This window comes from Scyliorhinus torazame, chromosome 26, assembly GCF_047496885.1.
Source record: "Scyliorhinus torazame isolate Kashiwa2021f chromosome 26, sScyTor2.1, whole genome shotgun sequence".
NCBI classification, from domain to species: domain Eukaryota; kingdom Metazoa; phylum Chordata; class Chondrichthyes; order Carcharhiniformes; family Scyliorhinidae; genus Scyliorhinus; species Scyliorhinus torazame.
In genome coordinates, this window is record NC_092732.1 from 11756409 (window position 1) to 11776531 (window position 20123).

Genomic DNA, 20123 nt, shown 5'->3' on the forward strand with positions numbered 1-20123 from the left:
GTTGCTGGCAGGCTTAAAATGGGCTGGAGGAATTGTGTCCCAGGATGCTGTAGAAGGCGACAGAGGAAATTCCAGGGCCTCTGACCCAAAAGTTTAATTAATCTCTATCCATAGCGACAATGCCAGAGAACTGGAGAACAGCTAATGTGGTCCCACTATTTATGAAAACTTGTAGAGATAAGCCAGGGAACTGGAGACCAATGAGGCTCATGTCAGCGGTGAGGGAACTATTGGAGAACATTCGCAAAGAAGGAACTCATCTCCACTTGGAGAGGCAAGGTTTGGTTAGGAATAGTCAGCATTACTATGTCAGAGGGAGGTATTGCCTAACAAATTTGATACATGTTTTGGACTTGTGACTAGGTGTGTACAAAGAACAAAGGTTCCAGTGCGGATTTTCTTAGAAAGGTTCACTCGTCAAAATCTAAATAAGAATATACATAGCTGGGACATGTGACATCCCTCTGGGAAATGTATAAAAGGGGAACACACACCTCTGTGTAAAAATCAAGATGGCGCCAGAGCGAGGCGACTCTCTGCGAGCTCACCCTAACAGATCCTCTTTTTATTTATCTTATACTCGTTCCAACCTTTTAATATTTAATTCTGAGACTAACATTATTACTAACCTCGCTCTTTTATCTTTCCTTTCAGGCTTGTACATCCTCCGAGGCCCGTAGAGACCTTTTGACCCGAGCCAACCTGACCTCCAGGACCTGGAAGCTGATCGGGCCCAAACAGGAACTGAAACCACGACCTCGATTTGGACTCGACCCGGAAGTCGGCACTCCCAAATGGGCCTAACAACCGACGCCAGCCCCCGGATCGCCGATGGAAATCGTGGCCTGCTTGGCACAATTGCGCGGCACAGAGTAGGCCTTGAAGACGCTCCGCAGAGAGATTCGAGACAGCGAGATGAATAGTGAGGGAGACGTTAGCGAGTGCGAGAAAGTTAATAAGCAACTTAGAGAGCAGTTACCTGCGAAGGACAAGGAGATGGCGGATGTCAAACGGGCACACCAATTTTGTATCGCTCACCAAAGCAGCTTTCAGTCCCAGTACGATAAAGCCTAATAAGACATGCGACGCGCGATGTTGGTAAGAGAAGAAACAGAAGTTCAAGTCGAGCAATTAAAGAAGCAATGTCAGGGTTTAAAAGCAGCCTTGCGAGCACTCCACAGTTCCACCACTGAACAAAGGCAGAGTTCGGTGGACCACGCCAAATGCCGAAAGCAAATTGCAGACATGCATCCCTGCTCTCAGTACAAAATGGTTTCGAAGATACATTCGGACCCCAGCTAGATCAGAAAAATAGCCCCGAATGGAGTTAAATGAAACTGCCCATGGCTATGTGCATGGAACGTGTACTCCAGACAAAACCCTGAAAAGGAAAGCACCCCCACTCCCGACTGCATAGGTAGTGCACAATCCCATGAATCCTGTCACTGCACAGTGCAGGGCCACGACAAACGGAGACCCCGATTTTCTGTGCACTACCCCATTAACCGTCACCCAATTAAGGGACGCGTGTGACAAAATCATACAGTTTCAACCCACATCGGACCCACACCATTATTTTGCGAAAGTTAAACAACAGGCGACCATGTACGGCCTGGACGAAAGAGAGCAAGTTATGCTCACAGTTTTGAGCCTCGACCCCTCAGTCGTGGCAGCCCTTCCCGACCCACAAAATGTAGGAGGAGGCACCCTCCAAGAAATGCATGCAGCGATCCTAGATGTGATCGGCTACAATAAGGGAGATCCCCTAAAAGTACTCAGTAGGTGCAGACAAAAAAGACCGAGCACCCAACAGCGTTTGCTGGATGCCTTTGGACCCACTTTACAGCAGTATTTGGAAAGTCAGTCCGCGCCCATTTGACCCCAGAAAATATGGCCAAATGGACTCGCATCGTAGTCTCCCACGCGACCGAAGCAGGACAGAGACAGAGAGCTTGCACCAATTATCACCCCTCAGACGACACACATGATGAGAAATGGGTATTAAAGGGATTACCCCGAACTTGGGAACAATCCCTTCAGGGAAGGTCAGAACAAGGAAAAGTAGAGGAAGAGCAGGCAGATGCTAACATGCATCCAGTCAGGACACATCAAAACCCCGCATGGGTAAACGAGGGAAGAAACAGCCCACAGCAGCCTAAATCACAAGAATGCGATAATTGTGGAGTTAGGACATTACGCCCCAGAATTCCAAGCCCCCCCCCCCCTCCCCCGAAACAGCAACGGAATCAACCCAACACCCCACCCAGGGAACATTACCCAAGGGAGCAATACACCAGAGCGCCTGCTCCACTTTACGTGTCCCAGGTGTCATGTTACAACTGTGGGCAGTCAGGACACTTCGCCTGATATGGCAGGAGACCCCACCACCAGCTAGACTAGCCCCCAGATATGAAAGAGAACACCACCCACAGCAGCTACAAGGTCCCAGCTGCCCCGTGCACACTGTGAGTGCTTACCCGCCACTTGTCATGGCAGGGACACCTCATTAATGCCACTTCATTTTAGTTTCTCTACTTCTCCACCTCTTCTTCGGTCACACTACACCGAATCCATATGCTAGTTACGCCCAGGCTAAATGTCATTTACAGTGTCCTTCTTTCTGACGGAGCCTGCCCGCTTTCTTGTTTCAGCTTGTTCTTTTAAATGTTGAATGCTTGTATGTTGTTCGTCTCACGATACAGTTTATTATGGCCCCTCGCCAAATCTTGATACTGTCATAACTACTCTTCTGATTCGACGGCAATCATAAGAACCAGTTTATCCACGGTGAACACAAATTCTTTCCTTTCTTGTTCGGTCACCCAGGCAGTGGAGTAATGGCACTTGTCCCCGCCCTGCCTGAGGAACCCCATCTGCTCAGTTAAGCTCGGGCACTGCACCTACGGCACTGGTCACCGCCCTACTCCGGTATTACACCCATTCTTGCCCCGCCGCGGCCCACACGCACCCCGTTCGGCGTTTTTGGTTCGAAACTCTTTTACTGTTTCTTAGTTTGTGGTTTATAGAATGCTCTTTGCCACAAGTTGTTTTTGCTTTCCGGCGACGCATCGGTCCCTATCCCCACATGCTATTTACACCCTCAAACACTTGGATGAAACAATTGGCTGCTGAACGGAGACATTGTCCGCCCACTCAGCCCATCGACCACACAGGCTGCGAGATTGCCCGCAGGTGACAGTATTTTCTTTTTCGAATGTCTTATCCCCAAAAATATTTGGTTTACCAAAAAATGACGGAGTCACATATGGGGACAAATCTAATGGGCAATTGATGATAAAAGGCGAGGCAGACAGACATACGAGATCTTAAACAAGGCAATAACAGATATTATGCTTGTGTCCACATGAAATCAAAAACACCAGAAGACAGAGGAAGACCAAGAGAAAAACGAAGACGACATCATGACCTACATTTGGATCAACGTGCGATCACTACATGCGCGCACAGAAGCGACAACCCTGACCCCCTACCCCACAGGCCGTGAATGTTTCCCATCACAGCCACACACCACACCCAGAGACAGCCACTGACCCACCAACCTGGTGCGACAACCTTACAAAATGTTATTCCCTTTCATACATCGTAGAAGCCCTATTAGTGATAGCAATACTCTGTACTGTCATCCAGACACTGAGACGTCGAAAATGGAGAAGGAAAGCCTCCCGCACTCCGGTATACACACTTTGACCCCCTATTTTCGGACTCCAGGCAACCCCCAACTCTCTCTAAATGAATAAAGTGCATCGATTACTTTTTTGTTTTGTTCTATTAAAAACAGGATGTGAATTTTCTGTACTTGACCGCCAAGATACAGAGAAATATAATGCTGCTATTGTATAATGTTATACTGTTTGTAAATTCTTTTTATTGTCTAAACAGTCTGAAAGATCGTTTAGAGAAAGACAGTTAGAGGTTCCCGTGTTTAAAAGGGAAAGAAATGTAATGCATGCTTGAATGTTATAGTGCCCCTTAGGATTTTATAATGATAAGCTATAAATTAAAGCAATTTAGATAAAGGTTCGAATCCATAGAACAGAGTAGGATAGAACCTGTCCTTGATTGCGTGTGCTCGACTTAGGCAGAGAACAAAGAAGTTTCAGTAATGTGATACTTCATACTTCGCATTGAGGATCATACGGAGAGCGTGTGGCCATCTGGGATGGCCACTTTCAGCATATAAAATGGACACTCGCAGAGCATACAGGGAAAAATGGACAATGCAAAGTAAACAAGCAGGCACAGAGCCTGATTGTTCATTTAAAAGGCAGACTGCAGACAGAATCGAAACTCTTGGCCGATTTGCACATTGATGGTCCATCTCCAATGAACACAGACTAGTGCTTAGGTAGCCGATACCATCCCAGACATTCCGGCGCCACTACCGCAGCAAGAAGAAACAAACAAAGCAAGGCCAACGGCCACTTTGGACACGCCCAGCCATCAAGGCACCCGCCCCTTTATTGGCTCAGATCGATGCCAGCGATCCAGAAGCGGCCCAATTAATTGAGGCCAAGGTTACGGCCCGCGTAAAAGCGCGTGAAGGCCCCCGAAGATAAGAAGGAACCCCGCCATGTGTTCAGCCTCTTGGAATTGGCTCTCAACCGGAGAGACCCTTCCACCTGCATCACCAGAAGCAAGTAAGTGCAAGTTCAACGCTCGCTACCAGACGGACTACCTTAGCTGTACTCCTGCTACCTCTTCGGACCCAACAGCCTCAGATCCGAACAACGGCCATTGTTCCTCTGACCCAGGTGGGCACCCGAAGTTAAGTACAGATGTTAGTGATAGACATAGTTTAGCCTGTAGTGTTATTGTGCACGGGAAAATCATACTGTGTGTAAATAAAGTATCATTGACTTTGAACTAACTAACTGGTGTATTGGCTCTTTGATCGATATTCGCTTGAACCTTGTGGCGGTATCAAAAGATCCCTGGCGACTCTGGAAGCATATTCATAATTAAGAATAAGAAAGGCGACCTTATTAATCGCCATATTTATAGCCACCAAAAGAGAGCAACAGTATTCAATACCAGTATTAGTATTGCAGAACATCAGATAGGCGGCAATTCCTTTCGTCCTGTATAGAAGTGCGGGCGACGTGCGCCAGGCCAACATGTTTTGCCCATCACTAATTGCCCTGGAACTGAATAACGTGCCCATGGCCTCAGTCGCATATCGGACAAAGGACGACCAACTTCCTTGCGATAAGCGTAGTAGAGGAACTAGTGGGTTTTAACAACAATCAATAATGGTGTATTGGCCATAATTGCACATTTAAGTTCAGTTCATATTTTCGTTTTGAATTGAATTGAAATTACCCACGTTGAATTCCCAAGCATGTCCCCCAACGTTCTGATGGGTCTTGAGATCACGAGTGCAGTAACAATGCCTAATGATCAAGCCCTCTCCATTTTTTGTGAAATGGTGTAGAAATTGTGCTCACCTAATGTTATCTTCCATTACATTTACTTCGTTGCCATATCCATCGGAATTTCAAACAAGTCGCCCAGAAATATAGATGAAAGTTCAATCAAAAAGCAGGAGAGCTTTGAGGAGGCCAACAGTTTGTGAATCTAAAGACCCCTATCACGGCTACTGAGCGTTGCAGCGGATTTGATGAAGATAAATATAAGCAAGAATAGATGGGAATTTACCCGAGTGTCTCACGCATTTGCAGCGAGACAGGTTTACTGGCACAATTAATGATCAATGGAGTTTGTAAGAACATCCGCACTGGAAAAGGACTTCAATGTGACCAATAATATTTGTATTAAATAATTTACGGGATATCGATGACCCTTTCGGCAAGCAACATTTCTTGTACATCACTAACTGTCCTTACAATTGAGACGATGCGCTGCATTCTTGAACCACTAAACTCCCTGTACGTCAACAGGTAAGAAAGGTGTTTCAGGATTCTGAACCAGTGGCAGTGAAGTTTGCCATCCTGGAGGGAACATGCATCTGGCAATGTTCCTCTTTTTCTGCTTTCGGCGTTCATCTTGATGTTGAAGAGTGTCGGATTGGATGATGAGGTCAAAGTAGACATGGTGAGTTCTTACATTTCATTGTGTAGATGGTACTTAATGCGGCCTTCTCCTCTTAATCGAGGGCGTGGATGTTTTTTTAGAGAGGTATCAACAATTAATTATATATTTAATTCCTGATCTTATTTATAATTTGAATTCAAATAACCGATCTGGGATTCGAAGCCAGACAAGTCAAACGGGCTGATTTTCGCTGAATGGTGTGGAGGGAACTGAGGGCTGTTGCATCTCCAATTATCCAGGTAAGTGGAACAGACTCCACACCACGACTTGTGGATGTTTGTAGGCTTTGGGGAGTTCGGAGAGCGGTGACTCGCCACAGAGTTCTTACCCTCTGTCCTGCTCCTGTTTCCATAACACACCAGGATAGTTAGTGTTTCACAGGGAGAGGCTCGCTACAAAATAGAAGCGCATCACTGATAGTGAAAAATATGAAGAAAAAAGGAAGGAGCAATATTTTACCCGTTGCTCAGAAAGTAAAATCAGTATGCCCATTTGTCCCCTGCCTGTTATTGGTGCTGAATCAATCACAAATATATATATAAGGGTATGTTGAGACATCGAAGAAGGGCCTGTTTGACACTATACAGATTGTGGGTACATGTTGCTGCATTCAGGCTCATGGCCGGCCTGTAGAAGAACGGATCTTAGAATCGGAGAATATCTACAGTGCAGATGGAGCCATTCGGTCCACCGAGTATTAATCGACCCTCTGCAACTGCATCCGGCCAAGGAGCATTCTCCGACTCTATCCCCGCCACCCTATCTAACCTATACATCCATGAAAACGAAGGGACAATTTCACACGGCCAATCCATATAGAGTATTCGAACATTTTCGACTATGTGGGAAACCAGAGCACGTGGGGGAAACCCCTGTAGACACGGGGAGAAAGTACAAACTGCAGATAGTTACCCGACGCTGAAATTGAACCTGGGTCTCTGGTGCTGTAGGGCAGCAGTGCTAACCGTGGCACTGAGACGTGGGACAAATTAAACGGCTCTTTCACCGTGACCATCAAATAGACCCGTCAAGTACAGTCCTCCCGTTCTCTTTCAGTCTGTGACTCTCTGACCCTGAAGAGAACCCCAGTGAAATTTAGTGGGTGACGGAGAAATATCATGATTCATTTTGATTTTATTTCTGTTATTTCGGAAAATGGTTGGCAGAGATTAATTTATATGGGAAAGACAGGAACACAGAGGATCAGCTCATGGAAAATAAAATATAAACATACCCAAACTTTGAGTGCCTGATCCATAGAAACAACGATCCTCTTGGCCCACGCATTTCACAGGCGTTTGGTGACTCGTGCAGGAATCAGAAGTGTTGGCGTAACATCCGAAGCATTCCAGTCCATTCTGGGTCCGATTGGCAGAATCTGAAAGTCGAAATAAAGTGAAGGAATCTTCCGTGGGAAATCATCAGTGTCATAAGTAACTCTTTGCGGAAACAGAACAATTGGTGTTAAAGGTGTTAGGTCAACACTCTGGGGCTAATTCTTTCTTGGACGCTATAATCAGTCGTTGGTGTTGGTCCCTGCCCAGTATCAGTTTTCAGTGTAGCTCATTGGAATACTCATTTCCCTGGGGTGGAATGCTGGCCTTGGAGATAAAACTGGCACCAGCTGTTTAACACACATGACAGAACAACACAGCAGAATCAAAGATCAATGATGGAATCGCAAGGCCGACATTCTAATCGGTGCTTCTTTATTTGCCAATTTAAGGGCTCACACTATTACCTCAAGTGTTAAGGAGTTATTCGATGGGAATCTCAGGCTGAACTCAATGGTATGTGGTCAGCTGATGTCATGCGCAGCTCTGTATAGTTTGGTTGGTAAATCTATGTCATGGTGGTCGATACGTATGGAATAGAAATATTGGCAATGATATTGTGTCTGAAGTAACGGAATTACAACAGTGACTTTCTTTTGAAATAACCCTTTCATCATCATATTCTGATGTCTTGAAATCCATATAAACAATTCTAGACCCCATATTCGCAAATCACTTAAAAGGCTATTCTGGCATGAGACCACAAGGCGGATCAAATAAATAGGTCAGAAGTGGTGAGGGGGTAGAAAAGCGCGACCATAGTCAGAATGCTAGCATCTGAAAAATGCCACAATGAGAGAACGATCAAATGCGGCCTTGAGCAGCAAATCCATCCTGTCAGAAAAGGCAATTGACTCCCGGTGAGAAAAGAACTTTCTGAAACATTACCTGGTGCACTCTGCGTATTGCAAGAGTCAACACTACATGATTTGACGCCCTTCCAGCCAAAAACGTGGCCACTCGTGAACGATACTGCTTGAGTGGTCCGCGCACATCCTTGTTCAATGAACATGTCAATGCTTTCTCCTGTAAATAAACATAGACAGGAGTGAAACTGACAATATGTTTGCTTTTTTGGACTTCTTTCGATATGACTGCAATGGCAGTGATCTTGGAGCTGCAACGTTCCAGCGCCAGGAGAAACCAGGAGAATTTTGTTTTCATGTCCGTTACCATCAAAACCACAAGGTATGCCCTGCTCCGTACTTACACAATATAAGCCGAGGAAGCCTGAAGTTAATCTACTTTCAAATTTCACGAAAAGTAATGATATATTTAGAATAGTTGCAGCACTTTTTCAAACCCTTCCAAATGTTCAAAATCTATTTACACTTTTATGAGTTTTGAAAACTTTGTAACGATCTGACTCATCTGTATCAACACATCCTAGCTACTGTCACTGGCCCCCTCCCCGAAACCCTAAATAGACACGCGCGCACGCATAAATACACTTAATCTCCCCACTCCTCCTATTCCCGTTGATCTTCAATTCTTCACTAAATTCGATCGGCCTTTGTCCTCACCGTTGACCCTTCAATATCAAGGCAATCTCGATTTCTCTCGTTCGCACTGCTCAGTAGGCTTTCCTGGCTCTGCTTCACCTGTACCCAGGATACCGGAGATCTGGTGGTGTCACTATGATATCCATAACTTCAGCAAATTGGCACATCACAGCAGATATAATTTCTACCAGTGAGCCTGCATCTGGTCTCTGAACAAGCTTAGTATCATGACCTTGTGTTTTCCTTTCTCCAGGACATTGTTTATATTCAAATAGTGATATTATGCCCTCTGGAATCGGTCGATTAAGTTTCCTCCACAAGACATCCGCGATATCGAGACGACACTATTAGTTTTCTGAAATTATTTTTTCACAACTCACATTTACTTCTTTGAACGTTGTTCTGCCCCCTCATCGTCTTGAACATCACTATCAAATGTCCGTATTTGCCTCTCTCTGAAGCAAACAGTCCGAACCTCTCAAATCTATCCTCCGAACTGATGTTCCTCACACTTGGAATCGTTCTTGTTCGACTCTTCTGCAATCTCTCAAGTACGATCACAGGCTTGCTATTATTTGGCGCTAGAACTTTAAATACTATTCCAGCTGTGATATAACTAGAGCTGTACATAAAGTCAAGATAACCTCTTTGCTCTAGTACTGTGTTCCCCGACCAATAATACATCTGCTTCATTAAATCATCATTACACCTGCCTTGCCACGTTCAATCATTTATACACACATTCACCCAAGTCACTATGCTCCTCCACATTCTTACAATGTGGCCATATTTTCTATTATCTCTCAATATTCTTCCAACTAAAATGCAACAACTCAGCTTTTCCCATATTAATCTTCAGATGCCACGATCTAGTCATTGCCCCTTTGAAGTTCTATTCTGCCCTCTACACATTCTGCAATCGTCCCAAGTCACTTGTCATACCGAAGTTTTCGCTGCATCAACGTATTGATAATTTATATTAATATTTCTTCCCAATCAGGGTGGCACGGTGACGCAGTGGTTAGCACTGCAGTCTCATGGCGCTGAGGATCCGGGTTCTATCCCGGCCCCAGGTGACTGTCTTGGTGGAGGTTGCACATTCTCTCCGTCTCTGTGTGGGACTTCCCTAAGTCCCACGCGGCTGGTTTAGCGCAGTGACCTGAACAGCTGACTTGTAATGCAGAACAAGGCTAGCAGCGCGCGTTGAATTCCTCTACCGGCCTCCCCGAACAGGCGCGGGAATATGGCGACTAAGGGCTTTTCACAGTAACTTCATTGAAGCCTACTTCTGACAGTGAGCGATTACTATATTATTACAAATATGTCCAGGTAGCTGGATTGGCCAAACTAAATTTCCCCTTATAGAAAGAAACAAAATCTCTCCCATTCAGCTCTGCTTCGACCATGTGCTGTACACAGACACTGAAGAAAATCCAGCTGGTGGTGCAACGAGTGCTGTGGAGATTTACCCTTGCAGCTTGGTAACATTGGCGGGGGGGGGGGGGGGGTGGGGAGAGAGAGGCGGGGGCGGGAGATTTGAATAACGGAACGAAAGAAGCAAGGAACTAGGAGCTTTGCGAACACGGGAACCGATTTATTGATGCAGGACAGCTTCCGGAGAGAGAAAGAAACGGATGGACCGATGCGGGCGGTGGATGGATTGGGGTTGGGCGACAGGGTAGAGTACTGGTAAGCAACTGGGGCCACGGGAACCAAATATTATTTTGGAACCATTTCTTTTTTAGACAGGCAGATCGCGAATTGTGATAGTCTGTGAAATTGTGGCTGTTGTTTCCATCCATCACCAATAGATTAAGATTCAATTAATTGAGTCCTTCTTCGATGACTTCCGTCTGCAATTTTCAACTGTCACTTCAACTTTGCGTCAAATGTGCACAATTCACGGACAAATTGTCCCTGCCGCATTTAGCATTAGAAACGTGGAACACCTTCATGGGCTTCCATGATACACCTTAAAGACAGTGCAAATTCCTATGTGGTTTAATATGGCAGTTAGGGAGAGTGTTAATTACAAATTAACATCGCGAAGAGCAACAGTTGACTTCAGAATTCGGAGTACTTTGAAACGAAACGGGCACTAATAATTGTGAAATTCTAGACAAATGTGATACGTTTAAATTAGACAGGAATATCATAACAGATTTGAAGGTTTTGTGAAATTAAAAGGAGCGTATCCACAGTAAGTGGGGCCGATGCTAAAGTTAGCATTCCAGAATTGGTGAAATTGCGGAGCCGAAGGAAAACTAACTGCATACATCTTTACTCACTCACTGATGTTGCCAGGAGGGGAACACCTCTAATAGATCTTTACCTTAATGATGCCATGCTCTCGGTCTTGGGCGTGTGGTAGGATATATTTAAGCAGTACGCCAGAGGGCAAAGGTTCACCATCTAGAGATATGAAGCCTGTTGCTTCCCACCGAGGGAGGACATCTGTGAGGCTGTTGCACATATACATACTTACCTAATAGATCTCTGCTGAGGTTGGTAAAGCTAGGTGGAAACGTCCAACGTAAGCCACAGCAGCCAGGTGAGCTGCTTGTGCGCTCATAGCGCTGGGCATTGGAAATGCTAATTTATGTATGAAATTGCCTTTTGATTCTTCAACATGAATGTCACATTCTGTTTTACGGACGCCATATTCCACCATAGAACATTCTACAAAAAACACATTAGCGGGTTTGGGCGTCCGTCCGACCAACATCTTTCACGTCCTCTGCTGTATGGTTGTTTGTTTTAGTGCATGTTTGGTGTGGGTTTTTTGCCTTTCCAACTCTTCTATTTTATGTTGGCACAAAGGCTCCTTTGCGGTCAGAATTTGCCACTCGTTAGGCTCCCCACTATAAATCAAACTGTATGCTAGCGGGTGGGTGTTTTGGTTCTTTCTGTAGCTATGCCCCATCCCTGGAGCATCAGGGTCCAGCAGGCATGCGATGATAGCTCACTGTGCCGTCTTTTCTTTTTCCATCCAATAACAATTGGAGAGGGGTGTGTTCTGTTAGAATGGAAAACGGATTCAATCTAATATGTATAATAAGTGCTCCACGGCATAAAATACTGCGAGTAAATGTTTTTCACAGACTGCAAGGCCTTGTTCCAGAGGAGAGGAGTTAGTAACCTGGATGCATAGGAAATAGATATTATCTTTCCGTTTCCCAGTAAGACTACTGAAATAGTGTTTTCTGTGGCTGCAGCTTCGTGCATACAAGGTAGTTCAGGGTCAGAGACCTGCAGGTCTTAACTACAGCTTGCTGAAGCTCGAGTATGGCTTGAGTATGATGTTCTTTCCATTCCCAGGGTACGTTTTCCTTTGATAGGTTTGATAGGGGAGCAGAGTTTAGAGCAAGTCCGCCAATATGCTTTCTACAAGAGCTTACCAGATTTGAAAATAATCTGAGTGATTTCATATTAATTGGGAATAGCAATGTGGCAATGCATTTATTTCACCTTCTTCTATTTTTCGGTTTCCATATGTAATTATTGGTCCCAGGAAGATGACCTGAGATTTTATAATCTGGGCCGACTTGGGGTTCACTTTTCATCCCAATTTGTTTAAAAGATTCAATAATGCACTACGCAATTGCAAATGCTCATCCCTAGTTTCTGTCTGCAGAAAGAAATCAGCTCCATACTCTACGAAGCATTCTGGCTTTGGGAACCTGGTTAGGCCTTGCGCCAACTTTCGTAAAATATTGAGGGTGAACAGTGGAATCCTTGAGGTCAGCATGTCCAAGTGTACTTTTGATCTAGGAATGTAACGGTGAATTTATACTGACACTGCCGATTCAGTGGAATAAACCAGAATACATTACTGAAATCCAAAACTGTCAAGTATCTTGACTTAGGGATCTGTTTCATCATTACTTCGGGGCTAAATGCAACCGTTGACGCGTTAAAACGGGTTAACTTTTTAAGGTCTCGAAAGTACAAAGATAAACTCAAGACTCTCGCTTCGTGACAACCAAATTCGTCAGTATTTGTGGTGTCTATCGTTTGTAAGACCCCTTGATGAATCAAACATGCAATTACTGTTGCAATTTCCTGTTTAACTGGCATCTCAAAACGATATTGCTTTTGTGGTTAATGATCTGAACCTTCGCTCAAATTCCCGCCTTCCATTCTCCCGCAATCATGCTTTCTCGAGACGAAGATTTTTATATTTCCCTCTATCAGTTTCTGAATGTCTTTTTGATCTGACATATCATGGATATTAAGCAATAATTGCATAACTGTGAAAGCTCTTTCTCTGTATTCCCAGTCAGATATTTTGTTTGGGGCCCTCTTCCGAATCTCCCATGTACCATACACAGCAATTCAGAGAGTAAAATGAAAAAAAACACATTTCTTCATAATATCTGAGCCTAATATGTGTTCTACCATGGGGGTTAATTGAGTTAAGATAGCGGGATGACAACATATCATCTGTCGTAATCTAAATTATCATCCTTGAGCTTCGAATCCTTTCTGGGAGCCGCCGGTGCAGCCACGTCCAGAGGGGCCAGGCTAAAGTCACCGCAGTACAGAGGTGCCATTGGCAGACTATTTCTTGACGGCACCACAGGGGATATTCTGGCCTTCCGTTCTGTGGCCTTTATGGTGGATTGTTGCTAGGGGACCAGAAGTATATGATTGGTCACTGGGACGAGCTTCCGTATGACACAGAGGTCATTGGAATCCTCCTCGTGTTGTCCAGAGTTCTGCCTGTCTCTGCCATTGCGTTGTTACATGGGTCCGCGGGGGGTTCATTTTGTTATCCGGCTCTTCCTGTACATCGTCCCTCATTTCTCCAAATGGTGCCTTGATTCAGGGGGGGGGGGAGCGTGTTGTCCAGTTGGTTTTCCGAGATCCTGTTTAAAATCCCTAGTTCCAAGCCCAACTTATTGTCCTAAGCATCCAGGTTTAATTATACGTTGAATCAGCGGGGTAAAAACGTTCAATCAAATGTCTTGATCCTTCTGAAGAATGGGTTGCTACGTTCCTTGCCCACTGACGGAGACACCCATCTAAATTGTGTCTGACTACATTTAGGACGTGACGGCATTAAAATGAACCCACGACCTATTTGAAAGCACTCTACGGTGTGCTGCGTTTCTTTGTCTACACTTGTTTAAACGGGACCACACCTATCGCTTCCCACATCTTGGAGGAGAGCTGCTCCCATGTCATCAAAGGTACAACCCCCCCCCCCCCCCCCCCCCCGCCTCCCCCTGATTCTGAGGGTCGGGTAATGCTTAGAGAACTGTTGACTCTAAACACATTAACAGCGATTGATTTTCTTCATTGTCAGCTAATCCATGCAATATTCTTTGCTGGATGATAGTTTGAAACAATTCTTATGCATGGTTTTTAGGGCTACATTATGATCTTTTGCTAGCTGTTCCTTTAACTGGTGTGCTGTATACGGTGTGTTTAGAACGTTGGGTCCACCCACAATCTAGGCATTTGTTCTTTGCAGTACTATCACAGGGTAGTAACAGAGAAGCAGTAACAGGGTAGTTGTTATGGGGGACTTTAACTTTTCATATATTGACTGGAAACGCTATAGTTCGAGTACTTTACATGGGTCCGTTTTTATCCAATGTGTGCAGGAGGGTTTCCTGACACAGTATGTAGATTGGCCAACGAGAGGCGAAGCCATCTTGTATTTGGTACTGTATAATGAACCAGGGCAGGTGCTAGATTTGGAGGTAGGTGAGCACTTTGGTGATAGTGACCACAATTCGATTACGTTTACTTTAGTGATGGAAAGGGATAGGTTATACAGCAGGGCAAGAGTTATATCTGGGGAAAGGCAATTATGATGCGATGAGGCAGGACTTAGGATGCATCGGATGGAGAGAAAAACTGCAGGGGATGGGCACAATTGAAATGTGGAGCTTGTTCAAGGAACAGAAACTGCGTGTCCTTGATAACTATGTACCTGTCATGCAGGGAGGAAGTGGTCGAGCGAGGGAACCGTGGTTTACTAAAGCAGTTGGAACACTTGTCGAGGAAGAATGAGGCTGTACAGATGAGACGTGGATGTTCAGTTAGGGCTCTCGAGAGTTACAAGTTAGCTAGGAAGGACCTAAAGAGACAGCTAAGAAGAGCCAGGAGGGTCCACGAGAAGTCTTTGGAAGGTAGGATCAAGGATAACCCTAAATATTTCAATAGATATGTCAGGAATAAAATAATTACTAGGGTAAGAGTAGGGTCAGTCAAGGACAGTAGTGGGAAGTTGTGCGTGGAGTCCGAGGAGATAGGAGAGGTGCGAAATGAATATCTGTCGTCAGTATTCACACAGGAAAAAGACAATGTTGTCGAGGAGAATACTGAGATACAGGCTACTAGGCTAGAAGGGCGTGAGGTTCATAAGGAGGAGGTTTTAGCTATTCTGGGAAGTGTGAACATAGATACGTCCCCTGGGCCGGATGGGATTTATCCTAGGATTCTCTGGGAAGCAAGGGAGGGGATTGCTGAGCTTTGTCTTTGATCTTTAAGTCATCTTTGTCTACAGTAATAGTGCCAGAAGACTGGAGGATAGCAAATGTTGTCCCCTTGTTCAAGAAGGGGAGTAGAGACAACCCCGGTAATTATAGACCAGTGCGCCTTTCTTCTGTTGTGGGCAAAATCTTCGAAAGTTTAATAAGAGATCGTATGTATAATATTCTGGAAAGGAATAACTTGATTAGAGATAGTCAACACGGTTTTGTGAAGGGTAGGTCGTGCCTCACAAACGTTATTGAGTTCTTTCAGAAGGTGACCAAGCAGGTGGATGAGGGTAAAGCAGTTGGTGTTGTGTATATGGATTTCAGTAAAGCGTTTGATAAGGTTCATCACGGTAGGCTATTGCAGACAATACGGAGGCCTGGTATTCAGGGTGATTTAGCAGTTTGGATCAGAAATTGGCTAGCTGGAAGATGACAAAGGGTGGTGGTTGATGGGAAATGTTCAGACTGGAGTCCAGTGACTCGTGGTGTACCACAAGGTTCTGTTTTGGGGCCACTGCTGTTTGTCATTTTTATAAATGACCTGAGTAAATTTGCAGATGACACTGACGTCGGTGGAGTTGTGGACAGTGCGGAAGGATGTTACAAGTTACAGAGGGACATAAAGAAGCTGCAGAGTTGGGCGGAGAGGTGGCAAATGGAGTTTAATGCAGAAAAGTGTGAGGTGATTCATTTTGGAAGGAAAAGAAGGAAAACAGAGTGCTTGGCTAATGGTAAGATTCTTGGTAGTGTGGATGAGCAGAGAGATGTCGGTGTCCACGTACGTAGATCCCTGAAAATTGCCACCCAGGTTCAGAGGGTTGTTAAGACGGTGTATTAGTTTTTATTGGTAGAGGGATTGAGTTTCGGAGCCATGAGGTCATGTTGCAGCTGTACAAAACTATGGTGCGGCCGCATTTGGAGTATTGCGTGCAATTCTGGTCGCCGCATTAAAGGAAGGATGTGGAAGCATTGGAAAGGGTGCAGAGATTTACCAGAATGTTGCCTGGTATGGAGGGTAGATTTTATGAGGTAAGGCTGAGGGACTTGGGGCTGTTTTCGTTAGTGAGAAGAAGGTTTAGAGGTGACATAATTGAGGCAGACAAGATGATCAGGGGTTTAGATAGGGTGGACAGTGAGAGCCTTTTTCCTCGGATGGTGATGTCTATCACGAGGGGACATAGCTTTAAATTGAGGGGAGATAGATATAGGACAGATGTCAGAGGTAGTTTCTTTACTCAGAGAGTAGTAAGGGCGTGGAATGCCCTGCCTGCAACAGTGGTGGACTCGCCAACACTAAGGGCATTCAAATGGCCATTGGATAGACATATGGACGATAAGGGAATAGTGTAGATGGGCTTAAGAGTGGTTTCACAGGTCGGCGCAACATCGAGGGCCGAAGGGCCTGTACTGCGCTGTAATGTTCTATGTTATGTGTTCTATCCACCGTGCTGCCCAAACAGTCAGTTTAGCTACTTTCTTCTGTTCTACTCTTTTTCCATTAAAACTCTTCTCCTTTTCCTGGAAAATCGCTTTTGCACTGAAACAGAAACTATCCCATATTTAACAGATCACTTCGTTGTTTGTTCTGCTGTCAATTTTTCTAAGGCTGCCTTTTCCTGCATCAGTTTTTAAAAGCTCTTGTCCAAAACTGCCCATAGTGTTGGGTGGGGTTGTTGGGTTATGGGGATAGGTTGCTCTTTCCAAGAGCCGGTGCAGACTCGATGGGCCGAATGGCCTCCTTCTGCACTGTAAATTCTATGAACATCTTTTACGTTCATCATTGCACTCCCGAAGCTGCCGCAGACACCTGGCAATAGCAATCAGTTTCACTAACTTTGCTTTTCTACTTCCTAAACCATCTCTGGCAACATCCTTTTGTTTCTCTCTGGAATCGCCGAGACTCGGCAGTGGTGTTTCGGCATCATTGACCTCTGCGGGCCTCTCAAGGACGTCTCTGTTCCTGACTTGCACATTCAGTCTGACATTCTGATCGCTCGCGTTTGTTTGACACGTTCCAAATTTAAAACACAACCCACTTATTTGCTCAACATTCAAAATTTAAATCAAGATAAGTAAAGACTCACTTGCTTACTCAATTTGAACAAACTGACACACCTGTCTCACATGTATTAAATTTGTACCCTGGCCTTGGCATGGAGCATTTACCCGTTTAACTTCCAGCTCAGTCTGGGCTCACAAGATCAAGGTTGTTTCGGACTCTGGAATTAAATATTGTATTTCTTTCCGAGCCCACCCAGAGAGAACGCCAATATGTGATCATCTGGTCTGTGAATTGTCTCAAGATGTCAAAAAGTCACGTTTCAAACAAACACTCCACAATTAACTCACGATTTGTTCACTAAACTTTCATCAAATGCACTATGTATTCACATTTTATGCTATGGAAATTATCACAATTTGCCCCAAGACTCACAGCTTCAGACATAAGTAGATATTACAGCTTTGAACGGAATTGGCCAAATTCTTCTCGGTGGTCTCTTCCGTTTACTGGGACTTCACCGAGTGCGCGGCATGTGCGTCCTTGGCCCTATAGGTTAATGTTGAAGAACAATCTTTGATGCATGATTCTTGTACTCTTCTCACCTGTGTCATATAGACAGGTCAAACTCGTGTTCCAATTTGAGCTGCCGGATGACGTCTTTCGTCTAACCACAGGTTCATTTTCAGACATTGTTCTCCATTATTCAGACATGTAGAATGTTCATCGTTTATGATTTTGAACTTTGAAACATACGTTCATAAGTTAATAAGATATAGGAGCAGAATGAGGCCATTCGGCCTATCGAGTCTTCCACCATTCTGTCATGGCTGATATGTTCCTCATCTGCCACCCACAATGCAACAGACCAAGAGCTAGATTATGAAATCAGCCAGAGCATTTCCTCCCACGAACACATGACCCAGGAGGGGGATTAGGCAATTTTGCCTCCCGGGCCTAAATACCCTCAATGTGATCAAAGCTGATCCCATCCTGGCCGCAACACCACAGTCCTGTCCATTCTCCATAACGCTTCAACGCATTAGCAACTAAAAATCTGTCTAACTCCTCCTTAAATTTACTGATTGCCCCTGCACCCACGCACTCTTAGGTAGCGAATTCCACAGATTCACAACCAGTTGGGAGCAGTAGTTTTTCCTCAACACTGTTTCAAATTGGCTTCCTCATATTCTAAGATAACGACCTCTTGTTCTAGAATGCCCCACAAGAGGAAGCATCAGCTCCACGTCTACTTTATCCATACCTTTTAGCTTTTTGTATACCTCAATTGGTTCTCCCGTCGTTCTTCAAAACGCGAGAGAGTACCGGCCTAAACTGTACAATCCCTCGTCATACGACAAGCCCTTCATCTCTGGAATCAATCTAGTGAACCTCCTTTGAACTGGCTCCAATGCCACAACATTTCTCTTCACAAATGGGGACCAAAACTGTGCGTAATTCTCCAGGTGAGTTCTTACCAATGCCTTCTTTAGTTGCAGCAGCACATCCTCAACTTTATACTCAATTACCTTTGCTATAAATGCCAACATTCCATGTGTTTTTTTTATTATATGCTGCACCAGCATGCTTGTTTTCTGTGACTCATGCATGAAGACACACATGACCCTCTGAATCGGCGCATCGCGAAGTCTCTCCCCATTTAGATAATAAGTGGCCTTTTCATTTCTTCGACCTAAATGCATGACTTCACACTTATCTACATTAAACTCCATCTGTTACATATTTGCCCACTCTCCAAACCTATTTTTGTCCATTTGAAATGTTCTTATTTCCTCATTGCAACTTACTGTCCACCTATTTTTGTGCTATTTGCTAATTTGTCTTTATAACCTTCTATCCCTGTATCTAAGTCGTCAATGTAGATTTGTAACTAGCTGGGGCCCAATGACCGAACCCTGTGGCACCCCATTTGTCCAGACTCTCTGCCTCCTGTCAGCCATCCAGACTTCTATCGAAGCTAATCACTTACCCCTAATCCCATGTGATCTCACATTGCGAATTAGCCTTCTGTGTGGCGCCTTATCAAAACGCCTTCCGGATGCCCAGATAGACATCTACAGGATCCCCATTATCTACTTTGCATGTTACATCTTCGTAGAACTCCTCAAGCAAACTAGTCAAACCTGAGTTTCCCATCATAAAACCATGCTGACTCGGATGGATATCGCGTTTACTTTCCAAATGTCCTGATATCATGTCCCTAATAATTGATTCTAACAATTTTCCAACAATAGACGTGAAACTAACTATCTGTAATTTCCCACATATTACCTTCCTCCCTTTTTCAACAAGGGCGTCACGTTAGCATTTTCCAATCCACTGGAACCTTTCCTGTGTCCATGGAACTTTGTAACGAATGGATCCACAATCTCTGATGACACTACCTTTAATACTCTAGGATGTAGGCCATCAAGCCCTGGGGACTTGTCGGTCCTCAGTTCCAAGAGTTTGTTGAGTACCGTCTCCCTATTTGTGCTGATTCTTCCAAGTTCCACCCTTTCTATTAACTGTGATTTGCCCGTTCCTATAGCAATGGTACTGGTGGCCCCCGCCGTGAAAATTGAGGCAAAGTATTGATTTAGCATCTCTGCCATTTCGGTGTTCCCCACTATTATTTGACCAGTTTCATCTTTCAAGGAGCAAATATTCACCTGAGCGACTCCCTTACCTTATATGTACCTGTAGAAGTGTTTACTATCCTTTT

General features: G+C 44.7%; 1 protein-coding gene across 3 annotated transcripts in view; it reads right to left on the reverse strand.

Annotated features, from left to right (window-relative positions):
* Nucleotides 1-20123, reverse strand: part of LOC140402902 (phospholipase A2 inhibitor and Ly6/PLAUR domain-containing protein-like) — a 62731-nt gene that overhangs the window by 18786 nt on the left and 23822 nt on the right. For all 3 annotated transcript variants that reach the window (XM_072490531.1, XM_072490533.1, XM_072490532.1), the window contains 2 exons: nt 8295-8432; nt 7307-7450 (listed from right to left, as the gene is read on the reverse strand). In XM_072490531.1, coding sequence (XP_072346632.1) covers nt 7307-7450; nt 8295-8432 — 282 coding nt within the window. The remainder of the gene's footprint in view (nt 1-7306; nt 7451-8294; nt 8433-20123) is intronic.